Here is a 23460-nt window from a genome sequence, read left to right as displayed (position 1 = left end):
TTGTGCTCCACCCCCTTCAAAGTTCCCCTAGAGGCAGGTCTCCTTCTCCAGAAGGCACCTTAGAGGAGGTTGTGGGAGCAGGTGGCTCAGCTTCTCCTCTTGTTGTGCCTCTGCCTGCTGAGGAAGACGATAAGGCAGGATCCACACCCTCAACCCAGAAGCAGGAGGGGTAGTGTAGTGTGAGATCATTTTGAGGTGGCAGATGATCCCAAGTATGCTATCCGGTGACATTGATGAAGGTAGATCAGCTGGAGCAAGGAGGTGAAACACTTCGCCACCATGGCGATGCAGCTGCATCTCAGGAGGCAGCACCCCCTTGCCCTTGCTCCTCCTCAGCCTGGCACAAGTGGAAGTGTGCCTGAAGGGAAGTCCCCCTGTCACTGTAAATCCCCTATCCCCATGAAACAGAGGCAGACCACCCTGGAGCAGTGGGGGAAAGTTGCAGACAAATTGGGGTGCATTTCAAAGGTGAGCGAGGTCACCCAGAGCATCAGGGAGATGCTTGCTCCAGATAGCCAGCCGTTCTTAGTTGAGCGACTAGGGTTCAGGCAGCTCAAGGCACTCATGGCCCCATCCAACCAAATGCCCGCATGCACCACCTTTAGCAGGACAGTGGTGCCCTCGCTTTATGAGACGTGCAGGGCGTACTTGAGGGATGAGTTGCACAAGGCAGGGCCACAGGTAGCCTTGCACTTCACCTCCGACATCCAGAGCAGCCAGAGTGGAGATCACGCCTATCTCTCCCTCACAGGGCACTGGTGCGATCAGTCAGGACTTCGGTGGGCTCTCCTTCAAGCTGAAGTGATAGATGAGTCCCACATGGCAAGGGATATCATGGTGGCCATAAACTGCATAGTGCAGGGGTGGCTCATTCATCGTTACCAACAACGGTGGTAGGTTCATGGTCACCGACAACGGAGCCAATATGGTCAATGCAGTCTGTGGTGCCAACTTTGTTGACATTCGCTGTGTGGCACACAAGTTCCACCTCATAGTCAGAGACACCCTGGAGAGGGACTGGGCTGCCAGTGATGGTGCCATCACTACCACCCACCTCATTCCAAAATGCAAGAAGGTTGTGGGCTACTTTCACCACAGCATCAAGGGGGGAAAGAGACTGTGGGAGAAACAGACAGACCTGAGCTCCCGCAGCACAAAATCATGCAGGATATGGAGACTCGGTGGAACTCCACATACCTGATATTTGAGAGGCTGGTGGAGGAACGGACGGACATCCATGAGATGGCCTTGCTCAGGGAGATTGGGATCAGTGGCCCCCTTAACGAAGCGGAGTGGGATACCATCTCCCAGATCTTGGTGGTCCTCAAGCTGTTCCTAGAGGCCAAGACCCTCAGCGCTGCTGATACCCTCCTTACCTAAGTGATCCCTGTAGTGAGGGAACTTGAGAACCAAAGGAGAAGTTCCAGGGGATCAGTGTTCCTGGCTGGGGCAAGCTGCTGTCACCAGAGGTGCAAGGACTGGTGAGGTGGCTGAAGGAGAGCATCAGGAAATGGCTGGATCCATTGCACTGTAGTACGATCCACATGCTGGCAGGTATGTGCAACCTGAGGGTGAAGGGGAGCATGTGCACTGGCAGCACCAAAACCCTCAATCACTGGACAGAGGTGCTGGTAAACAGAGTCAGGGAGGCAGAAGGGCAGAGGTGAGGGGATGTGGAAGAGGGGGATCCATTTTCCTGTGCTAGCACTCCCAGCACCAGCCAGTCTCCTCCACCCCAATCACTGCCAATGTGGGCCAAGGGCCTGGCTTCAATGTTGGGGTCCAGATGCACCAGGCCCCAGCCTCCAGCATGTAGTGTGGAGGCTTCGGTGGCTACCTATCTTGCCGAGGACATGGAGCTGCTCGACTACAACCCCTTGGCTTATTGGGCAACCCACAGCCAGATGTGGCAGGATCTGGCCAGAGTTGCCCCGGAACACCTGTCCTGTCCACTGACTAGTGTTCCAAGTGAGAGGGTATTCAGCATTGCTGGGGATGTTGTGACACCCCACCACACCTCCTTGGATCCTGGTTTGGTGGAGCAGCTGGTGTTCCTGAAGGTGAATCTCCCACTACTGGGATTGCCCAATCTCCATCTGTAGACAGAGTGAGTTCCACCCTCCTTACTCCATCTGCACCTATTTCCTTTTTTAAAAAAAACAGTTAATGCCCCGCTCTCAGAGCTGGAGGTGGCACTTACTGCATCACCAGTCAGCAGGGGAAGAACATCTCACCACTGAGGTCCCATGCCAAGACGAACTTGAAGGTATGAGCTTGGGCTATGGGGAAGGAGGAGGCCCCAGGTCCTGGGTATGACCACTAAAACTGCACTCTGCCAGGGTGAGACCATTGACGGCACAGCAGCCCCAGGAAATGCCAGGACCAAGGATCCCCCTGGTGAAAAGTGGGTAGGAAGTGCCATAACCTTCAGCCAGCATACACATCCACACAGTCCTGGCTGACAGGCCTGAGGCTTGCTGGTTGCAGTAGAGTTTTGAGGCTCCAGGTGAGCTCAGCTTAGCTGCCTGGGATGCCAGCTTTTGAGTTGAAAAACCCTTCATCAGGATGACTGGCTTCCTTGCCTGCATTGCATGCCAGCCTCTGGCTTCTTTACTATTTCTTCCATCCAGGAAGAGTACACACACATACCAACTAGATGTTTCCTCAGCCTGATGAAGGGTTTTTCAACCTGAAAGCTTGCTAAGAAGAATTTTTCTAACTATTCCATTGGTCTAATAAAAGAGATGATTGACCCTAAAACCCTTATCCTTAGACCAACACAGCTACAACCTACACCCCTTAATACACACAAGTGACACAAGTTTTGTTTTCAGCAGTTTGAGGTGCAGCTTCATAGAAACCCAGGCACCACTCTGCCTGAAACCTGGCAGGCCTCCCTCATGCCTGCACAAGGGGCTATGTAGGTGGCAAGACTGGTGCTAATGAGGGTGGTCATTTAATGCCCTGCTCTCAGAGTTGGAGACAGCAGTTTAGTTTCTCATCAGCCAGCAGGGGAAGACTGTCTCCCTGCTGAGCTCTCATGCCAGGAAGAACTTGGAGGTATAAGGTCTGGGGCTATATGGGGAGGAAGAGGCCCCACATCATCCTGGCCATGACCTAAAACTGTCACCTACCAAGGTAGGGAGGCCTGTATGGGATGGCTGGCAGCACAGCAGCCCCAGGAAATGCCAGGACCACACAAACCTCCTTGGTGAAAGGTGGGTAGGAGCAGGAGGCACCATAACCTCCAGCCACCACACAGTCCTGGCTGGGGAAAGCCCAGACCTATAAGATCTTTGAGAGGCCTGAGGCTTACTGGTTGCCATGGAGTTGTGAGGGTGAGAACAGGGGCTACCATCCCTGCAAATTTCACCCCCAGTGCCTTAACACATACACAAAGTCACATATGTCACGAGTTTTGCTTGTCAGCAGCCTAAGGTGCAGTTTCCCAGAAACCCCTGTACCTATCTCCTTGAAATTTACCAGACTTCATGCCATCACAAGGAGCTACCATCCCTGCAAATTTTGTCTGAATCAGCCAAAAAATGACAATGTTATAGGTATTTCAGTGATTCACCATTATAGTCTATGGCCGAATCGCCGAATCTCTCCAAATCAGTGCCAAATCTTCTGAAGCCAATTTAGGTAAATCAATTCGGGACAGTGATCCAAATCTCCGAATCAAGTCACTGTCCTCTGACTCAGCCGAATCCGAATCTGAATTGAATAATTCCCTATTCGCACAGGCCTATTGCTTATGTGTGTATCCCATTTACCTTTTCTACCATATATTTAACAGCAGTTAATACCTTCCACCAAAGACCACGTATGGGCAGATTCAGGATTTACTAAAAACGGGTGCAGAATACGGTCCCTCATACCATGGGATGATGGGGGGCAAGGCATGACTGGAACCCCCTGGTCAGCAGGGGACATTGGGGAGCCAGACAGGCACATCACGTGTGGGGATGGACCATGGGCAGATCCAGGATTGCAGTTATGGGGGTGAAGCTTCATGTACATTGAAGATAGCTCATTTTGCATGTGTCGTACAGCTGAAGGGGATGTTGCTGGATCCCCTCAGTGTTGTCTTGGCTGCCAGGGATCTCTCAGCAGCTCCTGCTGGAGCTCCACATGGGCTCTGAGATCACTAGCACAGGCTCTGGCCATGGTCCCTGCTTTCAAGCAGCTCTTGAGCCTACTGCTCTCGAGCCTACTCTTGCTCTCCATCTTCCACTCTCACTTGCTGAACAGGACAAGCAGCAGCAGTGTAGAGCCTCCAGAGCTGAGTATAAGCAGGGGCTGTGCTTTTCTGGCTGCTCTTCCCCTCCTTTCCTCTGCTGGTGAATTCAAGATTTGGGGGAGGAGGAAGGGAAAGAATAAGTAGCATCTCTCTGGAGCTGCTTGAAAGCAGGTAGTCTGGAAAAACCCCATGCTGACCGGCAGTGAGCTCATAGAGCTCACAGTACATATGGAGCTCCTGCACTGAAGAGCCAGTAACCTCTCATTGCACATACAGGGCGCAGCCAAAGGAGGCAAAGGGAAACAAATATGTTTTTACACCACCCTTGTATCTGTTACAACTACTCAGAAGAAGCACACAGGAAAAATCCCCAAATCCCACAGCTTGATTTGGGTTAGAATCTGGCTATATACTCTTCCTATTTTTCAGCACAGAGCATAATCAAAAGAGAGAAAAAAGTGATGAAAATTAGTTTATTGTGTAGCTGTATAGGCCAGCTCCTCATCAGATATAAGTCACCATCCCTCCATTGGCATGACAGTGATTAACACCAGCAGAGAGAAACTGCCCCCCTCTGTTTTTGTATAAAAATGGTGTAAATATTCCAGGGAACATCAATACATTTTTCTCCCTCTACTCAGAAAGAAAATTTACCCCAGAGACAACTGCTTGAACCAGCCTGCCAGACTCCAACAAGCAGTAGCAAAATAAAATTAAACAAAAACAAACCTTCATCAAGCTTATAATTTGAATGCAGACTTAAGTGGGAAATTGGCTCTTAAAAGAACTAAACAACAACTTTGCCAGTTTAAAAATAATCTGTCTGAATAAAGGCTAACTTGTTTATTTTTTAAAATCTTGTTCTACAGTTCATTCTATTACATTTTATGTTATGAACCATGAAAAATGTATAGCTAAGCAGAAGCAACATCATGTACCACAGACATAGCAATTTAGAAATTTAGAAAACCATCTGGATAAGATCAAAGAAAGTTGGTTTCCAGACCAACCCTTATGAAAGCACTGAGAGCTGGTCACAGCTTTTTTCCCATTCTCTCCCCTTCCATGCGAGGAAAATGCTAATATTGAAGTCACCAGGCTAAAAAGATAGAGGTGTGTACAGCAGCTATTTAAGCCTATCAATTTAAATGTTGATTTGAGGCACAGATGCTCTATGCAACAGCTTAATTTAAATGTAAGTGACAAGCACCAGTGATGGTGCTAAAAATGTTTTTGGTTTTATTGTGGAAAGAGATTTTCAAATTTCAGTTGGATCTTTGTTGTTTCATGTTAATGTTTTCCTCTTTAAATGATTTTCTGAATTATTTACTTAGACTCTACAGTCTAATATTTTGCCTAGAAACTCCAGTTATGCAACCGTTTTTCATCTCAGTGAGCTCCTTTTTAGTAGTTAACAGTGTAGTCACTGAGAATAATTCTGAAAATGGGTGCTCACCATCATAAACACTGAATAATCAGGACTCATCCATGCTTAATAAAACTTCAGACATTCTCCTTTTTATGAAGAATTAACAAAGGGAAAGTGTTCACCCACTACTTGCTAGCCATAGCTAGGGCCCAACAACATAGAACTTATACATGAAACACCCAAAGTCTTGGGGTTTTAGTTATAGATTTAATTAAGATCTGTAGTTCCAAGAGTTCTTTACTTTATCTTCTTGTATTTCCCAGAAATTTCTCAAAGAAGGAAATGTCATGCACAATGCTGCTACTGTCTGAGGCAGTTATATCTCTCTGAATGTATCAATGGAGGAGGCATTACTTGCTTCATACTTCACAGCAAAGTTGAACAAAATTCTTAGCGCACTTCATTCTAATGATCTCTTATTTTTGGATGTATCTTCTTCAGGAAGAAAACATTTTGTCTTTGTCTTGGGATAAATTGGAAATCTTAAAGAGGAGTCCCAGTATAGGGCTAGACAGAAAATGTTGTTTCCAAGATTTCTGTTTAATTGCATCTCAGTTTCCAAAAGATTCACAAGTAAACTTGTGATAACCTAATCAAGATGAATGCTCACAACTCCCTTTGAAGTTAGTTGCAAGATCAAACAATGTAGAAAAGATGGCATACAACTTTAAATTTTCTATGTGAACGTCTTTATGTTGTTGTTGATACCCCACTAACTCCATGAAATTTACTGTGCTCAATAATTCCTTTTTGCTTCAGTTAAATTGAGTACAGGAGACCCTCACCATTCACGGGGGATACATTCTTGTGTCCCCCGCGAATGGAGAAATCCATGAATAAGGCACTGCAATCATCAATGCCATCTGTGTTCATGAACGCAGTGCCCCCAGCAGCTGGGGGTGTGTGTGGAGCATAGCTGTGCTGGCAACGGTGGGAGCATGGTGGCGGGAGCCTGGCAGTGGTGGCAGGAGCCTGGCGGCAGCAAGCACAAAACTCCCGCAGAGCTCCTTTAAGTGTATTTAAGATGTGGGTTCAGCATTCATGAATATTTGAAACTGTGAATGTTGAACCCATAAATAGTGATGGTTTCCTGTATGTTTAATTTATCCCAGTATAGTCTTGATACTCAAATGTGCAAACATAATTCTGGCATCAGCAATGATAACAGTATCCTCACTAAAATGTAGTGGAATGCTAAAATTGTAATGTGGCATTTGAAAGTGGGAGGTTATAGCTTAGGGTTTTGCATGAGTGCCTTAGAGGAAGTTCTATATTCAGGCTGTCCACAGGCCCTGAAGTGAGGAGTTGTATTGAGGGGTTTGTCAGTATACATGCCAGAGCTGCAGTTTGGGTACAGCTCTAGAACCTGCTCAGCTCCCCAACTTCTGTCTCCTCACTCACTGATGAATATGGGGTCTTCAGGTACCAATAGTGACTAAAATCAGCAGCAGGGGAATGGGGCAAGTGGTGAGGGGAAAGACAAGGTATTCACATTTGGGTTCTGGAGCCACACCAATGTAGCAACTCTGACAGTCATGCAGATAAGCTGGTACCCTACTACTGGAGGTGGGTTGTTCAGTCCATGAGAAGCTCCTCAGTCTGGATCCAGGCCATCTACAGACATTCAGTTTCTGCCCTCCCAGTAGAAACCAACAGTGTATAAATGTTCAAAAAAGTGTTTCAGAAGAAAAGTAACCTGGGTATAACCAGAGTTAAATCACTCCTGGGAAGATAGTGAATGTATGTACCTGCTCCCTTCTGGAGAAGCCACAGCACAGTTCTCCAGAATCCCAGGGTGCTTTGTTACCAACCCTTCCCAAGGAGACAGTGTGTTGCTTGGGCTGAACTCTACTGCTCCAGCTGAGAAAGGAGCAGAACATGCCCCCTTCATAATTATCACATTGTACTGCAGGGAGACACACAATGACCCTGAGCAGTCTAGGTCAGCTTAGCATGTGTGTCCTGTGCACTGCTGCCATCTATATCCAGACAGACTGAGGGAACCTGCAAAGCATTTTGACATGTGTATGCAGGGAAGCCATGGCTGCACAGCATCAGCACTGCAAGTTCTCTGCTCTTCAGGGGCTCAGCACTCAAATATCTGGACAAGTTTTTCTCAGCACTAGGCACCTCTGGCCAAGTTTTTCTACCAGGAGAACAAACCCAGGAGAATTCTACCAGGTCATTTGAATGTATGTATGCAGCCCTAGCCTGAAACACCAAATGAGTTGGACTCTGTAGGAATGATATTGAATTCCAGCAAACATCTCTATTCTATTAAAACAAATAATTCCTGTATGTTCATCAGGCTGAGACCCCTTACTAGTGAATGTTAGGAGTTATCTGGGGTTAGGTGACAAGGAAAAGGCAGTAAATGCTGAGTGAGAAGCATGTAAACTCTGCAGCCAGGGAAGTATTTTTGAAAAATGGAAATATATTATGTTAGTTCCTAAAAGATTTATCAGCTTCTCTTAGTGAAAATATAAAATCTTACAAGGAATAAGGCAAATAAACATTTTCTGTTCTGTTTTTCAATTACATATATAACTAGACTGGAAGTGTCATGGTTTTTCACCTATATGTAACCTTTTTAAATTGTATCAAGTGTCAATGTTTCATTACAAGAAGCCAAAAGTTCTTCTTATAGCCCCCCCCAAAAAAGACATTTAATTGTTTTACTACAAAACTTAAAGGCTATATTATTCATGCAGTCTACAATTGTCATGTATGTAGTAGTTTTGGAATAATATAATATTATTATTAAATATATAATTGTAAATTCAGTTGCTAATGGAGGCACAGAGGAAATTTAATTTTGTTGTAAGAAAAAAGCTCAATGACGTCTTAACTACGGAGCTGCTACCAATTTATCTATAATTTAGTAGAGCACAGCAAATAATCAAATGTTTTTTGATTGCTAACTTGTATATATAGCCTTTGATTTCAAAGGAAGTCTGTGTTTTCATATGACAAGAAAGGCAGGAAATATAGTTGGAGCAGTAAGCAAGCTGCAGTGGGATCAAAGAATTAATAATATTTGGTGTCTTTTCAATTACAGCTCATAGTCTGAGCTACTGAAGTTACAGAAGAGTTTGTGTAATTATCTGCCTTCTAAGGTATTTCCCATACAGAAGCAGTTACTATGCTTTAAAAAATGTAATAAACTATATGCCATAGAAAATATAACGATAATAGGGGGACTGTTCTATACTATTTGAAATAACCAGGACAAACATGATCCCAAATAGTGTATTACCTACTGGAACTGAAACATAGGTGGCCCCTTTTCCTCTGCAGATGTCTATCACCCTCTAGTCATGGTTTCTTGTTCAGCTGCAGCGAATATTCTAAGCATGACATACAAACCTGTGGCAGACCACTTTAACCTTCCTGGACATTACACCGTTGACCTCAATAGCTGTTTGACAAACAAATTTAAAAACCAAGTGCTTTGGGTACCCAACAACACTTTACCAGAAAAGGAATTGAATCAGTTTGAATCAGCTCTCCAGTGTCTGTATAATTTGGTTGCTTCGGCAGAGCTTTTTGGTGCTTTTGTCTAACAGTTGATTGAACCAGGTTTTAGATAAAAGTGCCAAAAAGCCCTGCTGAACCGTGTGAACTATAGAGATTCTGGGTGAGCCGGGTCAAACTGATGCAGTTCCTCTTCTGGTCATACAGTGTGCTTGGTTCACAGGCGTGTTGAAGTAAAGCATTTTTTTCCATGTCTGTAAGCACCCTCAATGGGTTACTGCTTGTTTTTCTCTCTTCTACCCACCTTGCCTCTCTCAGCAATGCCCTCTCTTCCCCCTGCCCTTCTCCACCTCTTGTATTCTAATCACTCCTTTCTGTTCAGAAGCTCTGCTTCCTGCAGTTCCTACATAGCATCTGATGAATTAAACTACTTCTTAAGAAAGCTTATGCATCTCTGATTTATGTGGTGCAAGGTCTTTAAGGTGCAAATGTACCTTGCCACCTGCCTGACTTCAGGCTAACATAGCTAATTGTCATTCTGGGCACATATAGCTATGCACCTTGCAAGTCAGTGCATAACTTAAAACATGAAATAAAATGTTTTCATGATGGTACGGGAGAATGAACTGTTCTTAAATGTGGGTACCCAAAGGTAGGCATCAGACAGCCAGAAAACTGGTCTGAGTATTGTGGAACAGCTCCTTGGTATGAGTACTGCAAGGAATCCAGCAGCCTCTTTTAGTTTTCCAACACCATTCACAGAAGCTTTAAAATGCAAAAGGATGCAATAAAAAAGAAAATCCTTTTCTTTAAATCTTGGACAGTCTATATAGTAATGCCAATTCAGAGCCTCAGCAGATGACACATATATACCAGTGTAACAGATACCTATTTTGTACACCCATGTAACTTATGCTGGAATCTAAAGCAAGCCAGTAATCTGCTCTCCCAGGGTGGCTAGCTGCACTGTTAGGCACTATGGCTGCTGCACAAGTTGGTAGTGTGAGAGAATGTGAGCCTTGAGCAAATTTCTACCCCAATTTACTGTAGTCTGAAGACAGGCAATGCTGGTGTGAGGATGTGGTCATGGGAGTCTAAAGGAGCACAGGGATAAACAAGTTTCTGAGCCAGAGAAAGATCCAGACCAGGCTGCACAAGAAGGCTAAGACCAGATAGTTCAAGTTAAAGTCCTAGTCAGTAAGAAATATCCATGTCAATAGTCCAGGCAGTGTCAGAAGTCAAAAGCCAGGAAATTCAAAATACAAATGGGGAGGGAGAGCTGCAAGATGTGAAATATTAAGGAGCTAATGCCAAGTGAAGGGACTGGACTTATATAGTAAGCCCAGCCAATGCCGTACCTAGATTCCTGGTGGCCCTGGGTGAACTTTTAGTATCAGGCCTTGCTTCGCCACTCTGCGGCAGTTTTTTGCTGCAAAAGTCTTTATCACATCTGTGGTATTGGTGTCTTTATATAGCTCACTGTCAGTTGATAACATTGCCAGTCCCATATGTGCACAATATTAAAACAATTTTTTGCTATTGTAATGTATTTTTGTTCATTTTTTTTTCATTGTTGGACTCCTTTTCTGTTTGGGCCCCAGGCATCTGCCCAGTTTATTCATGCCTGTGTTCAGATCTGAACCCAGCCTACCCTGAAGCCAATGAACGTGACCCCTGAAGTTAGTGCTGCTTTGAAGCCAGGTGCTCCTGCCAAGAGTGCAGATTTTCTATAATCCTTTCAGATGTAATTTTGCACTAGATTGGGTGACTTTATCCTGGTGTGGGGTTTCCATCATCTGTCTAATTCTTTTTTACCCTGATGCAAAGGCTGATTATATCAATAGCATAAGTAAGGAGGGAGGCAACTATGGCACTAGCTCCAGGGGTACTGATTTAAGGGGCATAGAAAAATAGCAGTTATTGCCAGTGTTCTCCTGGGCACCACACCACCAATGACAGCCTGACTGTAGCTGCTGCCCTGTGCCCCATTGTCACCCAAGACACAGAATTGTCCAGTTACACCTCTAATTTACACTGGTGTAAGCCTGCCATCTTTTTAGGTCCCAAAATACAAAAATAAAATACACCAGTCTGGGTTTCATCTATGTTTTGCCTGTAAACTGAGTAAACTTTGCTGTTTAATTGTAGATCAGTACAATGGACAATGACGAAAAGGCTCAGTTTTATCTTATTTTATGCGATGCAGCTTTCCTTTGTGCCAGGTATTAATAAAATACAAGCAATATATGATTTGGGCCTAAGATCCTTAAAGATACACCTACACCTCCCTTTACCAGTCTTGGACAGCTACTGTGTAAGTGTTAGTATATTTCAACAATAGACAGATAAAAAAGACAGGCCTTTTTCTAGAAAAGAGTTCAGTTTACAATGAGTAGAAATCTATTCTTATTAAAAAGCCTTGTCCAAAAATTTTAGTACAGCTTTAGGTTACTTTTTGCAATACGTATAACCTTCATAATGTGAATTTATGATGCTATGTTGAACTGTATTTTATTTATAAAGACCATATTTCCTTAATTTACCAGTTTAAGGAAGGATTTGGGGCCATTATTTAAACTTACTGCTTTTGCAATTCCAACTCCAAATCACGTTCTCTGTAAAACACATTTATGGGAAAAAATTAATACATTGTTTCATTACTGACCCAAAATATAACAACTTGTATAGCATTTCAATTGTTGGGAAGTGTAGAAATAGATATTCCAAAATTCAGGATGGTATTTTACCCCATGGTTAAATTGGTATGGACTGCGGAGGGTTTTGCCATCCTGTATAGCATGGTATATAACCAACTTCCTAGGATCTGTTAAGAATACAATCAAAAAATATAGAACAGCAGGACATTGGCTGCCATGTACCCGCTGCTTTACCTGTGACAGGTTACGGTGTTATGTCTTGTGTTACATTAGAGCTGATTGTGTAGCTTTGCTAAGAAGTTGGACAATGGATTTGTATAGGATGTTTTGGATAAGGATGACTCTGCTTCAGGCAGGGGATAGGACTAGATGACCCGGAAGTCCCTTCCAAACTTACTTCCTTATGATTCAAATTACATAATCATGTAAGGTTCATTACTGCTATACAATTCAAATAGTAAGAAAATAGAGAATTGCCTGATGGCTTGCTATTTACCTGAATTTTAGACACAGTGCTGCACCAACAAAGTTTGGCACCTGGAGGAAAAACCCACAGTGGCAGCACACCCTTGCCCTGTGCACAAATCTGGGGGGCACATGCCCCCCGCCATGCTTGCCTGGGAGTGTATGCAGTGGTAGGACCTGCCCTCCCCCCATCCCCACGCCCCACCAAACAACCCACTCATGGCTCCATCCTGTGCACCGCCCTGCCTGGGCAGCACCTTTTGGCATCCCTTTGCTGTCCCAGGGCAGTCACCTCTGTAAGGGGCCAGCAGGGGAGATCATGCTTAGGGGCAACCAGCATGGGTTCATTCAAGGCAGGTCCTGTCAGACCAACCTGGTGGCCTTCTATGACAAGGTCACAAAATCAATGGATGCAGGTGTTGCAGTGGACATAGTCTTTCTAGACTTTAGGAAGGCCTTCGACACTGTCTCTCACTCCATTCTCATTAAGAAATTAGGTGACTGTGGTGTCGATGCCTATACAGTCAGATGGGTCGCAAATTGGCTGGAGGGCCACACCCAGAGAGTGGTGGTGGATGGGTCTTTTTTGACCTGGAGGGATGTGGGCAGTGGGGTCCCCCAGGGCTCGGTCCTCAGGCCCGCACTGTTCAACATCTTCATCAGCAACTTGGACGAGGGGGTGAAAAGCACCATGTTCAAATTTGAGGATGACACTAAGATATGGGGGGAAGTGGGCACGCTGGAGGAGAGGGATAGGCTGCAACTAGATCTAGACAGGTTACAGGGGTGGGCAGATAAGAACAGGATGGGATTCAATACTGACAAGTGCAAGGTACTGCACTTAGGGAGAAAGAACCAGCAGCATACCTACAGGCTGGGGAACTCCCTTCTCATCAGCACAGAGGCAGAAAAGGATCTTGGTGTCCTTATTGATTCCAAAATGAACATGGGCTGCCAATGTGGAGACGCTGTTAGGAAGGCTAACTGCACCTTGTCATGCATCCACAGATGCATCATGAGCAGGTCCAAGGAGGTGATCCTCCCCCTCTATGCGACACTGGTCAGGCCGCAGTTGGAGTACTATGTCCAGTTCTGGGCACTGCACTTCAGAAGGGATGTGGACAGCATCGAGAGGGTCCAGAGGAGAGCCACTCGCATGATCAAGGGCAGCAAGGCAGGCGCTACGAGTGGAGCTACAGGACCTGGACCTGTTCAGTCTTCACAAGAGAAGGCTGAAAGGGGATCTGGTGGCCATCTGTAAACTGGCTAAGGGGGACCAGCAGGCTATGGGGGAGTCCTTGTTCCCCTGAGCACTACCGGAGTAATGAGGAACAATGGCCATAAGCTGGCCAAGAGTAGATTCAGGCTAGATATCAGGAGGGACTACTTCACAGTCAGGGCAGTTAGGATCTAGAACCAACTTCCTAGGGAAGTGGTACTTGCTCTTACCCTGGGGGTCTTCAAAAAGAGGCTAGACAACCACCTAGCCGGGGTCGTTTGACCCCAGCATTCTTTCCTGCCATGGCAGGGGGTTGGACTTGATGATCTGCTCAGGTCCCTTCTGACCCTTCCTACTATGAAACTATGAAACTCCGCTTGCCCCCCCTTGCTACAGCACTGTCTAGACAACTCTAGTAATTATAGGGTTTTTATTCTGGAGTGTACACAACAAAGTACAGAGAACTGAATCAGAGGAACTTGGTTAGAATTGAGACTCTTAAGTGGATTGTGTACCATTATGAGCAGATCTTTAAAAAATATATTTCTGTAAAGTCAATGTACTTGTACCATTTTCCACCAAATGGCTAAACATGTACTAATATCTGTCCAAATCAGAACAAAAATAGACATGAGGATATATTTATTCACCACTGACTATGGTTAGGAGGGCCATCATGAACTTACATCCTACCCAGTCAGTCATATTCTGTGTATATCAAATGCTGAGAAAATGTCCAGACTGATAAACATGCTTGAGAATGAGTGTCCCAGGTACCAAACAGTGGCTGCATTACATTTTTTCAGCCTTTAGCAGGTTCATAGTAGGAATGAATCGGCATGACATCCATTTTCACATTTTATGCAGTTCTTCTGAAAGCTATTTCATTATCCCTCTGGGTAGACTAACTTTAACACCTCAACAGTTCCTAAAATCCACAAAGGCCAGACCTGGAACTAATAGCTGAGTCTAGAAAAGTCCATTCTGTACATGGCATTAATGTTCTGTAATGTTTATTCTACAGGGCTCTATGAAAACTATCCAACCAATGCAGAACCAGAATGCTGTGATGTCAGATGGGGACTATTATCAGATCACCAATCCAAAGGGACTATAAAATCAAGTGACTCAACGATGTGTCACAGGACATCGCTCACAGTTTCATCAGCATCAAGACTGTGTAATAGCAGACTTAAACTGTGTGTTCTTGTATTAATTCTCTTACATACAGTACTTACAGTCTCAGCAGCACAGAACTCAACAGGACTGGGCTTTGGAGGCATAACAACTATGGACGATAATTCAACTAATGAAGAATAAAAGAAAGGATTCATAAAATGTGATAGACATACAAGAGGCCCAAATGTACTACAGTCAAATATAACAGAGACTGGGTGCTTTTACCCTCAGATCACTTCTTGAAAGGCCTTCTGGGTAAAATTAAAAGGATGGGCCACAATCCAAACAAGGACACATGAACACAGCTTTTTATTGACTAAAAGGCTGTATGGTGACTTAAATTTCTCACACCATTTTATACACTGTGTTTTAATGTTTGGAGTTTCTTTTTTGTTTGTTTTTGCACTTGTTAATACAGGATTTTATTTTTGGGATGGTTTCTCAAAGCTAAACTAAGTCTTTTCACTGTCGATATATTTCTAGTCATTGTGTGTGTTCATCTGATAGTTCTGTCTTTTATGTCCTGTCAGTTTCTATTAGAGGAATGACTGCTATGATTCCATGACATAGCTAAAAAACAACAAAAAAACAACAAAAAAACCCAACAAAAAACCACAAAAAAATAATACCTTACTGTCCTTTTACCCATGGAAACCATTCTTCTCCTCCTCCCTTTCCCATCTCCTGTTAGCAGACAACATCCACTTGCTTCTGTCTGTGTAATCACAATGAATGGGTACACCTAATTCCGGTGTACCTCTGCCACTGTTGCACAAACCAGCTGACTGAGCAAACCCAAAGGGAGCATGATGGGGGTTCCTTTTAGCTGAACAAACAAGTGCTCTCCTTATAAGGTGGGATCAGACAGTTAACAAATTTTTATGTAAAGATATATATAACAAACTGTTATTCCAAATCCCATTTCCAAAAAGTCCAGTCCTTTCTCGCTGGTCAGTTGAACAGGAGCAGCCTTTTCAGATGCAGTATGTGAAACTAGTTAAGCTCAGCGAGTTAATAGTCAGGAAACCTTCACATTGGAGGTTAAAGATTGGCATTCATTGTGAATTACGTTTTGAGTTCCACTGAAGTCACGTAACCAGCAAATATCCACAACATATGGGAACAAAGGTTTTCAGGAAAAACAAATCTTTTTTGTTCTAATGAAGCTACAGTAGAAGCACTTGACCACCAACAATACAAAATGCGTGTACAATTTTGAATCTATTGTTTTTCTAATAGCTATATGCTGTTGAAAGCTATTCCAGTTATTAAGGGTGCAGTGTGTTATGTTAGCACAGCTAAAGAATCTGCTTTTTTAATAAATAAATCAAGCATTTTCATAAATGTGCAATAAAACAGCAAAGAATATAATAGGATATTGGTAGTCAAGGGAAAGGATTGTAAACTGATTGCCTTTTTTTTTCTTTTTTGTGTGGGAACATTTCACCTGCTGAGTGTATGAGAATTTGCTTTTTAAAAAGGCTTTTTAGAGTTTACAGTAGAATCAATGGAAGGAAAAGTTAATAAGGGCTGTTTTTAAAAACTTTACATTCCTTCCTATTCTCTAACTACACTTAGAAAGTGCACTTTAGAGATGTTTGCTGTGTAGCTGGGAGATGAAGGAAAACTATAGGAAATGTTCTCTTAGCAAATACAATTTAGTTATAACTTTCTAGCTATGAAATACCCCTTGATAAATATTTCTGTTATAAGAGTATTTAATCACTGGTGCATAGGTATGTGTTTTTATTCACATTTTACAGTCTGTAAAATACTGGAAAAAAAATCTTACTGCTTAAGCAGTTCAAACTGCATTTGTTAAGATGTAAAAGCTCAAATATTTTGCAAAAACATTTGTTTTGATAGTGTTTTACTATGACTGGGACTAAAGATCCTAAGATGATCTGTGCAAATACAAAAAAAGCACCAAAATGCGAAATTTTTCAGCTCTGGTTTGTTTCCATAACTCTCCACCTTTCCCTTCCCCAAACATATGATATTCTGTTCAATAAAACATGGTGCTTTTTTTTTCTGTTAGAGGCACATGTGTTAATTACATTGAACTGATGCAAACTGTGGAAAAATGTAGAAATGTAAATGAAAAAGCCTTAATTAATGGTAGAATGTAGATTAAAAAAGGATGGGAATATTATTGAAGTAGTGGAGCAATAACTGGGCATTGTTGTGGTATTGAATGATAGATTATAAGTCACACTACTGAGAAAGCGCCTACTAGGTGAGCTCTTGTTCAACTGACCTCTTAATTATATTAAGTGTATATGGTCAGTAAACAGTTTGTTATAACCTTTATCTACCTCTGCTGTGCAAAGGCCATTCAACATCCATTTCTGTGATGTTATTCATTTATTTTTGTTCTCACTGTTACCCCTAGTCACCTATTTTTACACCGCACCAATATAGTAGCAAGTCCTATTCATCCCAGTTAAACTGGCATATGAAGAAGAGTTACCATTTCTGTTCACTCTACCCTATTTTGCCTCATGGTGACACCTAATGTGGAGAACGATCTTTAAGGAATATTGTTTTCTCTCTCACCATGTCTCTCTTCTGCCTTTTCTCTTTCTCTTACTCTCTCACCACTTCTTCTCGACCCCAATCCTTTTGCTTTTCTTTAAAGGTGTTTTCAAATGGTGTCAGTGAAAATTATGACTTCTCCACTGCTTAACTACACTCAGTAACATGTCATACTATATAGGAGAAACACAGCTGAGGAAAAAACAGTGGTAACATCATCAAATGCATAAAATAGCCAAATTAAAGTTGGACAAAATGAAGCAGGAAGCAATTACAAAATCTTAATTATTAAGTATAAAATGTAATAAAATACTCCCCCTACCCTCACCCTGAGTCAGTGCCTGCAGTTAAATGGTCTGTGAATTCTCTGACATACTTTTGGTATATTTCCTTCATTTAAGGAAAAAAAAAACCATGTTCCTGGGATTACTACTGCTATGATATTTGTTACCATTCCAACCAGGTACATCAGCCCCAGGAGTGTGGTATGCAGCTTCTTTTGGGGGCAGCTAGGAAATCACAAGTAGACAAAGACTCTTTTATGAAGTTAAATAACACATAATCATGTATGATGCAAAGTTTCATTTCATCCATTCCTCATTCGTAATAGTTTTCCTGGCACAAACTTAAGCATGCTTGATATTGTGCACATATTACTTTTTTGCCAAAATAAATTTGCATCTTGCCACTGCTGTAACTGCCATCTTGTTCCATTTCTCCTTGTACTGTATGCATATTACATACATGATGAAGCACTGGCTTAAACACAGATAAGACTAAAATATTTCTGCAAACAAGTGACAAAAAAAGAGGGAAAAAAAGAATAATATTTATTTTACAGTCATATGAAATATCTCCCATGTCTTTTACTGTCTTATTTTCCACAGTAGGGAAAACCCAGAGTTTGTGCAATATGTTAATACCGCTACGCCAAATGTCATATAACATAACCACAGCTATGTGTTATTCCGTATTGCATTTACATTTGGGAAACATACTGACTTTTTTCTTTCATTAAAGAGACAGTATCCATTTTTTGAAAACACAGCAAGTGAAGGCTGTCCTTCTGCACGCCATAATTTAAACGCGAAAACTAATGTAGAATAAAGTTTTAGCTGCATAATTTATTAAATCGAGCCATCAGCTGCCAGTGAGTCTGCAGAACAATAAAGATGCACCAAAAAGGGATTTTCAGGAAATTCTGTCTTGAGTTGCTAAAAAGAATGCTTTTCTTCTAAGCATAGGGATAAAAGAAGAGGAATAAGAGCTGTATACCAAATAGCAGAGATGGCAGGTTCCATTTGGTATGTCATGTGGTTCTCGGCCTATATCATTATATTCTTTTATTAAAAAGTGGAGGGACAAGGACATTGTCTTCTTGCTTTCTATTATGTATCTATTATGATTACCAATGTCCTTACTGGAAGTATTGTACCCATACAGTGAAGCAGAAGACATCTGCTTAACACTATATAAAGGAAGACAGCTTATACATGTAGCTTATATACACATACACACACACCCCTACAGATGTGCACACAGTGAAACCTGTTTTAAGTGACTATGAAAAGCACAATGAAAAAGAATTTGCCTAGCAGAGGTAGTTCTTCATTAAAGGTTAAATAAAATTGTATTAAAAATCCTAGAGATAATTGTAAATGGTTACTTAAGCAAGTGGTCTTATAATAGATGTAACGCTTACTGCAGCTTTCACTGTACATCTCACAAATATCTCAGCCTTGCAAAAAAAACCCCAACTATATAGGCGACTTTTGGCTATGCTTGAAGCCAATTTTTTTTTTAGCAAGCATCTATGTGGGCATTGAGGTGCACCCACACAAAGTTCATTGTAGGGTCTAAGCCTCAATTTCTAGTCTTAGAAGTCTTTACTCAAGTAATGCCAATGAGAGTTGCCCCTAAGTAAAGACCTATAGGAAGTGGCCCTAGAAATGGTTCTATTTTTTATTATAAGCCAGAGGAGTGGCAGAAGCCAGATGAGTGACACAGGCCTAATCCAGCATGGGGCAGGTGCAGGGTGTCAATCTGCTCATATGATCCAGCAAGTAGGCCTAATACCACACACAGGATTCGGCTGCAGAGTAAAATTAGGCAGCTGAGAAGCTACAATTAATCCTGCCCCTGCTCCACCACTGCAAAATTTTTGAACCCATGAGGAGACCCACAAATTAGATGACATGGCCTCATAGGCGAGATATGTCCCATTGACCAGAGGTTGAGCACCACTGTTATAAGCTATTATTTTATTATTTTTCATGGCAAGCTAATTTCAAAACTAAATTAGCAGGACAGAGAACAGACTAAGAGCAATCTCCTGCTTCTGAGGAGAAATTTAAAAATAATTTTAAGGTAGTAAGAAACTGATATCTGTTAGGAGCTGGCATGAAAACCACAGTATTTTGGAAAACCTTGTGAAGTTAATGTGGGTGGCTTATGTCAATTAGGTATTGTGGTTATGGTGGTTATCGTGAATAGTCTAACTTTCTAGATAGCACATGAGATAAGACCTAATTTGGGATTTTAATTGCAATAATTTTCCATAAGAACTCTGAGGAAAAACTGTAATTAAATATTGTTGAGATTTTCAGGTTTGCTGTAAATTTTTAGCAAGACTGATCTAACATGTGAAACAAACCTATTACATTTGATGGCATAAACAAAAAAATAGAGCTGAGTCAGCTTGTAAACACTCACCAGGCAAACAAGCTAACTTTCTTTAAAGTGTATATGCAGATAAATGCATAGATAGATACCACTCTACACATGAGTATCTATCTCTGTTTATAGAGACAGATATTTTTATGTTTTCCAAGAATGTCAAACATACAAGCATACTGTAAGGTAAAAATGCCAAAGTTAATAAATTAAGGTATAATTCTCTTCTCTTATATATATTCATATGATGGAGTGTGAATTGCCAAGGAGAATTTTGAGAGTATATAACATGTTTTGTCATATGAAAACTGAAAACAGAGTTTATAGAGATTTTCTTAAATTGGGCATTCTGATGCTCAAACTGTGTTCCTCCTTCTTCTTAGCTTTCCTCAAATTATTTTGAGTCTTTTACTTTAAATCATAATTCTTGTTAAATAGACTAAGTACATCTTAATATTCCCTTGGCTTCAGTGGACTGGTGATAGCAAAGATGGTATTAGTGAAGAATTCAGAAGTGAGAAGATTCAAAGTGGTTAGTCTGAGTACCCAGTTTTCTCATTCTCCTAGTGTTAAATCCCTCTCTCTGGGCACATCTACATGTTTATTAACCCACAGTACTTACTGGCAGACAAAACTCTTATTAGACCAACTAAATATTAGAAAAAAAAAAAGTATTTCTTTGCCACCTTTTGGGCCCAGATGCCCTTGCTTAATGAAGTATTAACTAAAGGCTCAGTAACAACAGTTACTGCACAGTAGCTCCAACGCACAGTTTTTTAGTAATGCTTACTATGCAGTAGCCTAATACTAGTGCACAGTAGCATAATAGCATGGTTTTTGCACACAGGAATACACACAGGGTGAACTTCCTCCCTTTGTGTTAGGCATACACAACAGAAGTTTCAATGAAGGCCCTACTTAAGACTTCAATGCGACTACCCTTGTGTTGGGTTTCACCCCCTACTCCAATGAATGTTAACAAAAATTTTATTAAGCCTTCAATCATTAAATAACAGTACCTTATTATTACAGTATTTTCTCTGTATCATAGGGAATACTGCAAATAGAGCTCAATCCTTTGAGGTTCTGAATGTGCACAACCTCCATTTATTTCACTGATGGTTGAGAGCTCATTGGATTTTGCACCATGAGGTCCATGCTATGGTAATGATGTTCACTTGTCCTCTGAAACTGAAAAGCTTCTTTTCAGGAAATCTACTGTAAGGAAAGCAGTAGACCCTTAAGTATCTTGCTGAATATTCCTGCAAGTCTTAAATAAGACTAGATTAGCACACAGAGCTTGTACTGACTCTCTCCACAGTGCTGGGATTTTACCAAAATCATATATCTCCTGAAGCAAGGTCTCCCAAGTAAAAGCTTGTCCAACAAAAGATATCACCAAAGTAATCTTGCTTCCATATTTCCTGGACTGTCACAGCTACAGCACCACCCCAACCCTACTATATCTTCAGATATTTTTTTTCTGTCCTCATACACCTAGGCCCCACAAAGGATTTAGGTGACACAACCGTGACTATTGCAGCACCTAAATTTTGGTGCCTTACTAGCTACTGGCACCCACGGCTCCAAATTAGGTACCTGTAGTCATTACAAAATGAATGGGAGTGCTTTACAATATGATTCATAAAACTCAGTGTGTTGAGCAGGGTGTCCCTTAACTAACCAGGAGAATATGCTGAGGAGAGTACTGGCCCCTCTCAGGAATTTAGGATTCTTATTCTGGGCTACAGCGAGGTGCTAGCCTCCAACAGTTTTGAGCTGTCTCCTGAATTTACACTCCTAAACCAACTCTTTCTCAGTTAGAGAATGAGGTACTGCCTGTCCTACAGTGCACCAATAGTTAGACACTCATCCAGAATGTGGACACCCTAGGTTCAATTCCCTTCTTTACCCAAGGGGATGTGAAACTAGCTCTTCCATATGAATGCTGCAACTACCAGGCCAGAACTCCAAACGATCTGAAGCAGAAAGTCCCTCTTGTTGAAACTTCCCCACTTTACATGAAATAAATGAATAATCCTTGAGCCTGTGAGAGAGTAAGCATGCTCGGGGGAAAGAGAGACCTGGGTTTCACTCCCTACTCCAATGAATGTTAACAACATTTTTATTAAGCCTTCAGTCATTTAAGAACAGTACCTTATTATTACAGTATTTTCTCTGTATCATAGGGAATACTGCAAATAGAACTCAACCCTTTGAGGTTCTGAATGTGCACAACCTCCATTTATTTCATTGATGGTTGAGAGCTCATTGGATTTTGCACCATGAGGTCCATGCTACAGTAATGATACTCATTTGTCATCTGAAACTGAAAAACTTCTTTTCAGGAAATCTACTGTAAGGAAAGCAGCACAGTTATAACTCTTTTGGAAAAATCCACTTTGTAAACAACGTTTTTAAGAAGTAGTCTCTCATTCCCTTTGTTCTTAGAAAAGAAAGGAGAAAAAATAAAAGCAAGTAAGCAAACCAATCCTTTAAAGGAGTTTTAATTTTGTTTCTCCTTCTTTCTTTTTTTCTTTTTTTCAATTTTCCTTTGACACAGCCACCAGTCTGACCTAGAACATGTTTTAGCCTCAACAGGTCACTGAAAAAATAAAAAATAATGTTCTCCTACTTTATATTTGGCTATATATGCACACACGAAAAAATAATTTTCAATCAGCCCAGTGACGTGATTTTACCTTTTCATTTTTCTCTCCATTATTAATCCAAGCCCCATTCAAGTCTACGGGACCTTTGAGTTTGACTTTAATGGTACCAAGATCGATGGCAGGGGTCAAAACTTGCTAAGTTTGCTGAGTTCAGTGTGACTCATCATCAGGGATCCTGGTGTTCTTTGATTTAAAAAATCCCCAACTTTCAGATTTCAAAAGTAGCCCAAAATCCACATTTTTCTGTGCTCAAAATGAAACGCCCTTCTCATCATTGACTTCAAGGGCTTTGGAGGGTCCAGAATTCTCCTGGACACGTGGAACCTCATAATAAGAAGATAAGCAAGCACTTGAATGGCTGAAGGATTGCAATGTTTCAAAGTTGTATCCAAATGGTTGGCCAAATAATTACCTGCAGCTCTATGCAAAAGACATGTTGAGCCAAAGCTTTGAGCTTTGATTTAGAAAATATTTTTGTCTGAAATCTAATACGTTTCATTCAGGGTTCAAATATGCAAAAACTTATACATGAGGATAAATATAAGAGAAAAAATGTTGACAACTTTCACTAGTACAAGCAGAAATAAAATTTAGGATTTTTTTTAATTGCAATTTTTTTACCCCTTCAAACTGCTATTTATGTCGTTTTCAGGAGCTGCTTGCTTTGTTTTTTTTGTTTATTTTTTATATTTAAACTAGTCTTTTGGTCTTTTCAAGATTTATATTGAACTATGCAGCTATAAATTACATGCTTATGTTAAAGGACTTGCAATTAAAATTATTCAACTCTTCTGTTATTCCAAAATTGTATGAAACTGAGAGCTCATGGTAAAAGCAGATTTAATTAACTGTTGTTTCCTGGTTCCTTTTTCCTTTTTTTTTTTTTTTTTTTTTTTTTTTTTTTTTCCCCCTAA

At 41.6% G+C, this 23460-nt stretch overlaps 1 protein-coding gene across 1 annotated transcript in view; it reads left to right on the top strand.

Moving 5' to 3' along the window:
• Nucleotides 1–17893, top strand: part of FAM155A (family with sequence similarity 155 member A) — a 1105155-nt gene extending 1087262 nt beyond the window's left edge. Inside the window, exon 3 of the mRNA XM_019525396.1 lies at nucleotides 14512–17893. Coding sequence (XP_019380941.1) covers nucleotides 14512–14807 — 296 coding nt within the window. The 3' untranslated portion in view covers nucleotides 14808–17893. The remainder of the gene's footprint in view (nucleotides 1–14511) is intronic.
• The last annotated feature ends 5567 nt before the right edge of the window (nucleotides 17894–23460 follow it).

The sequence above is a fragment of the Gavialis gangeticus genome, unplaced genomic scaffold (genome assembly GCF_001723915.1).
Source record: "Gavialis gangeticus isolate Ggan-Ray unplaced genomic scaffold, GavGan_comp1, whole genome shotgun sequence".
NCBI lineage: Eukaryota > Metazoa > Chordata > Crocodylia > Gavialidae > Gavialis > Gavialis gangeticus.
This window is presented reverse-complemented; position numbering and strand designations above follow the sequence as displayed.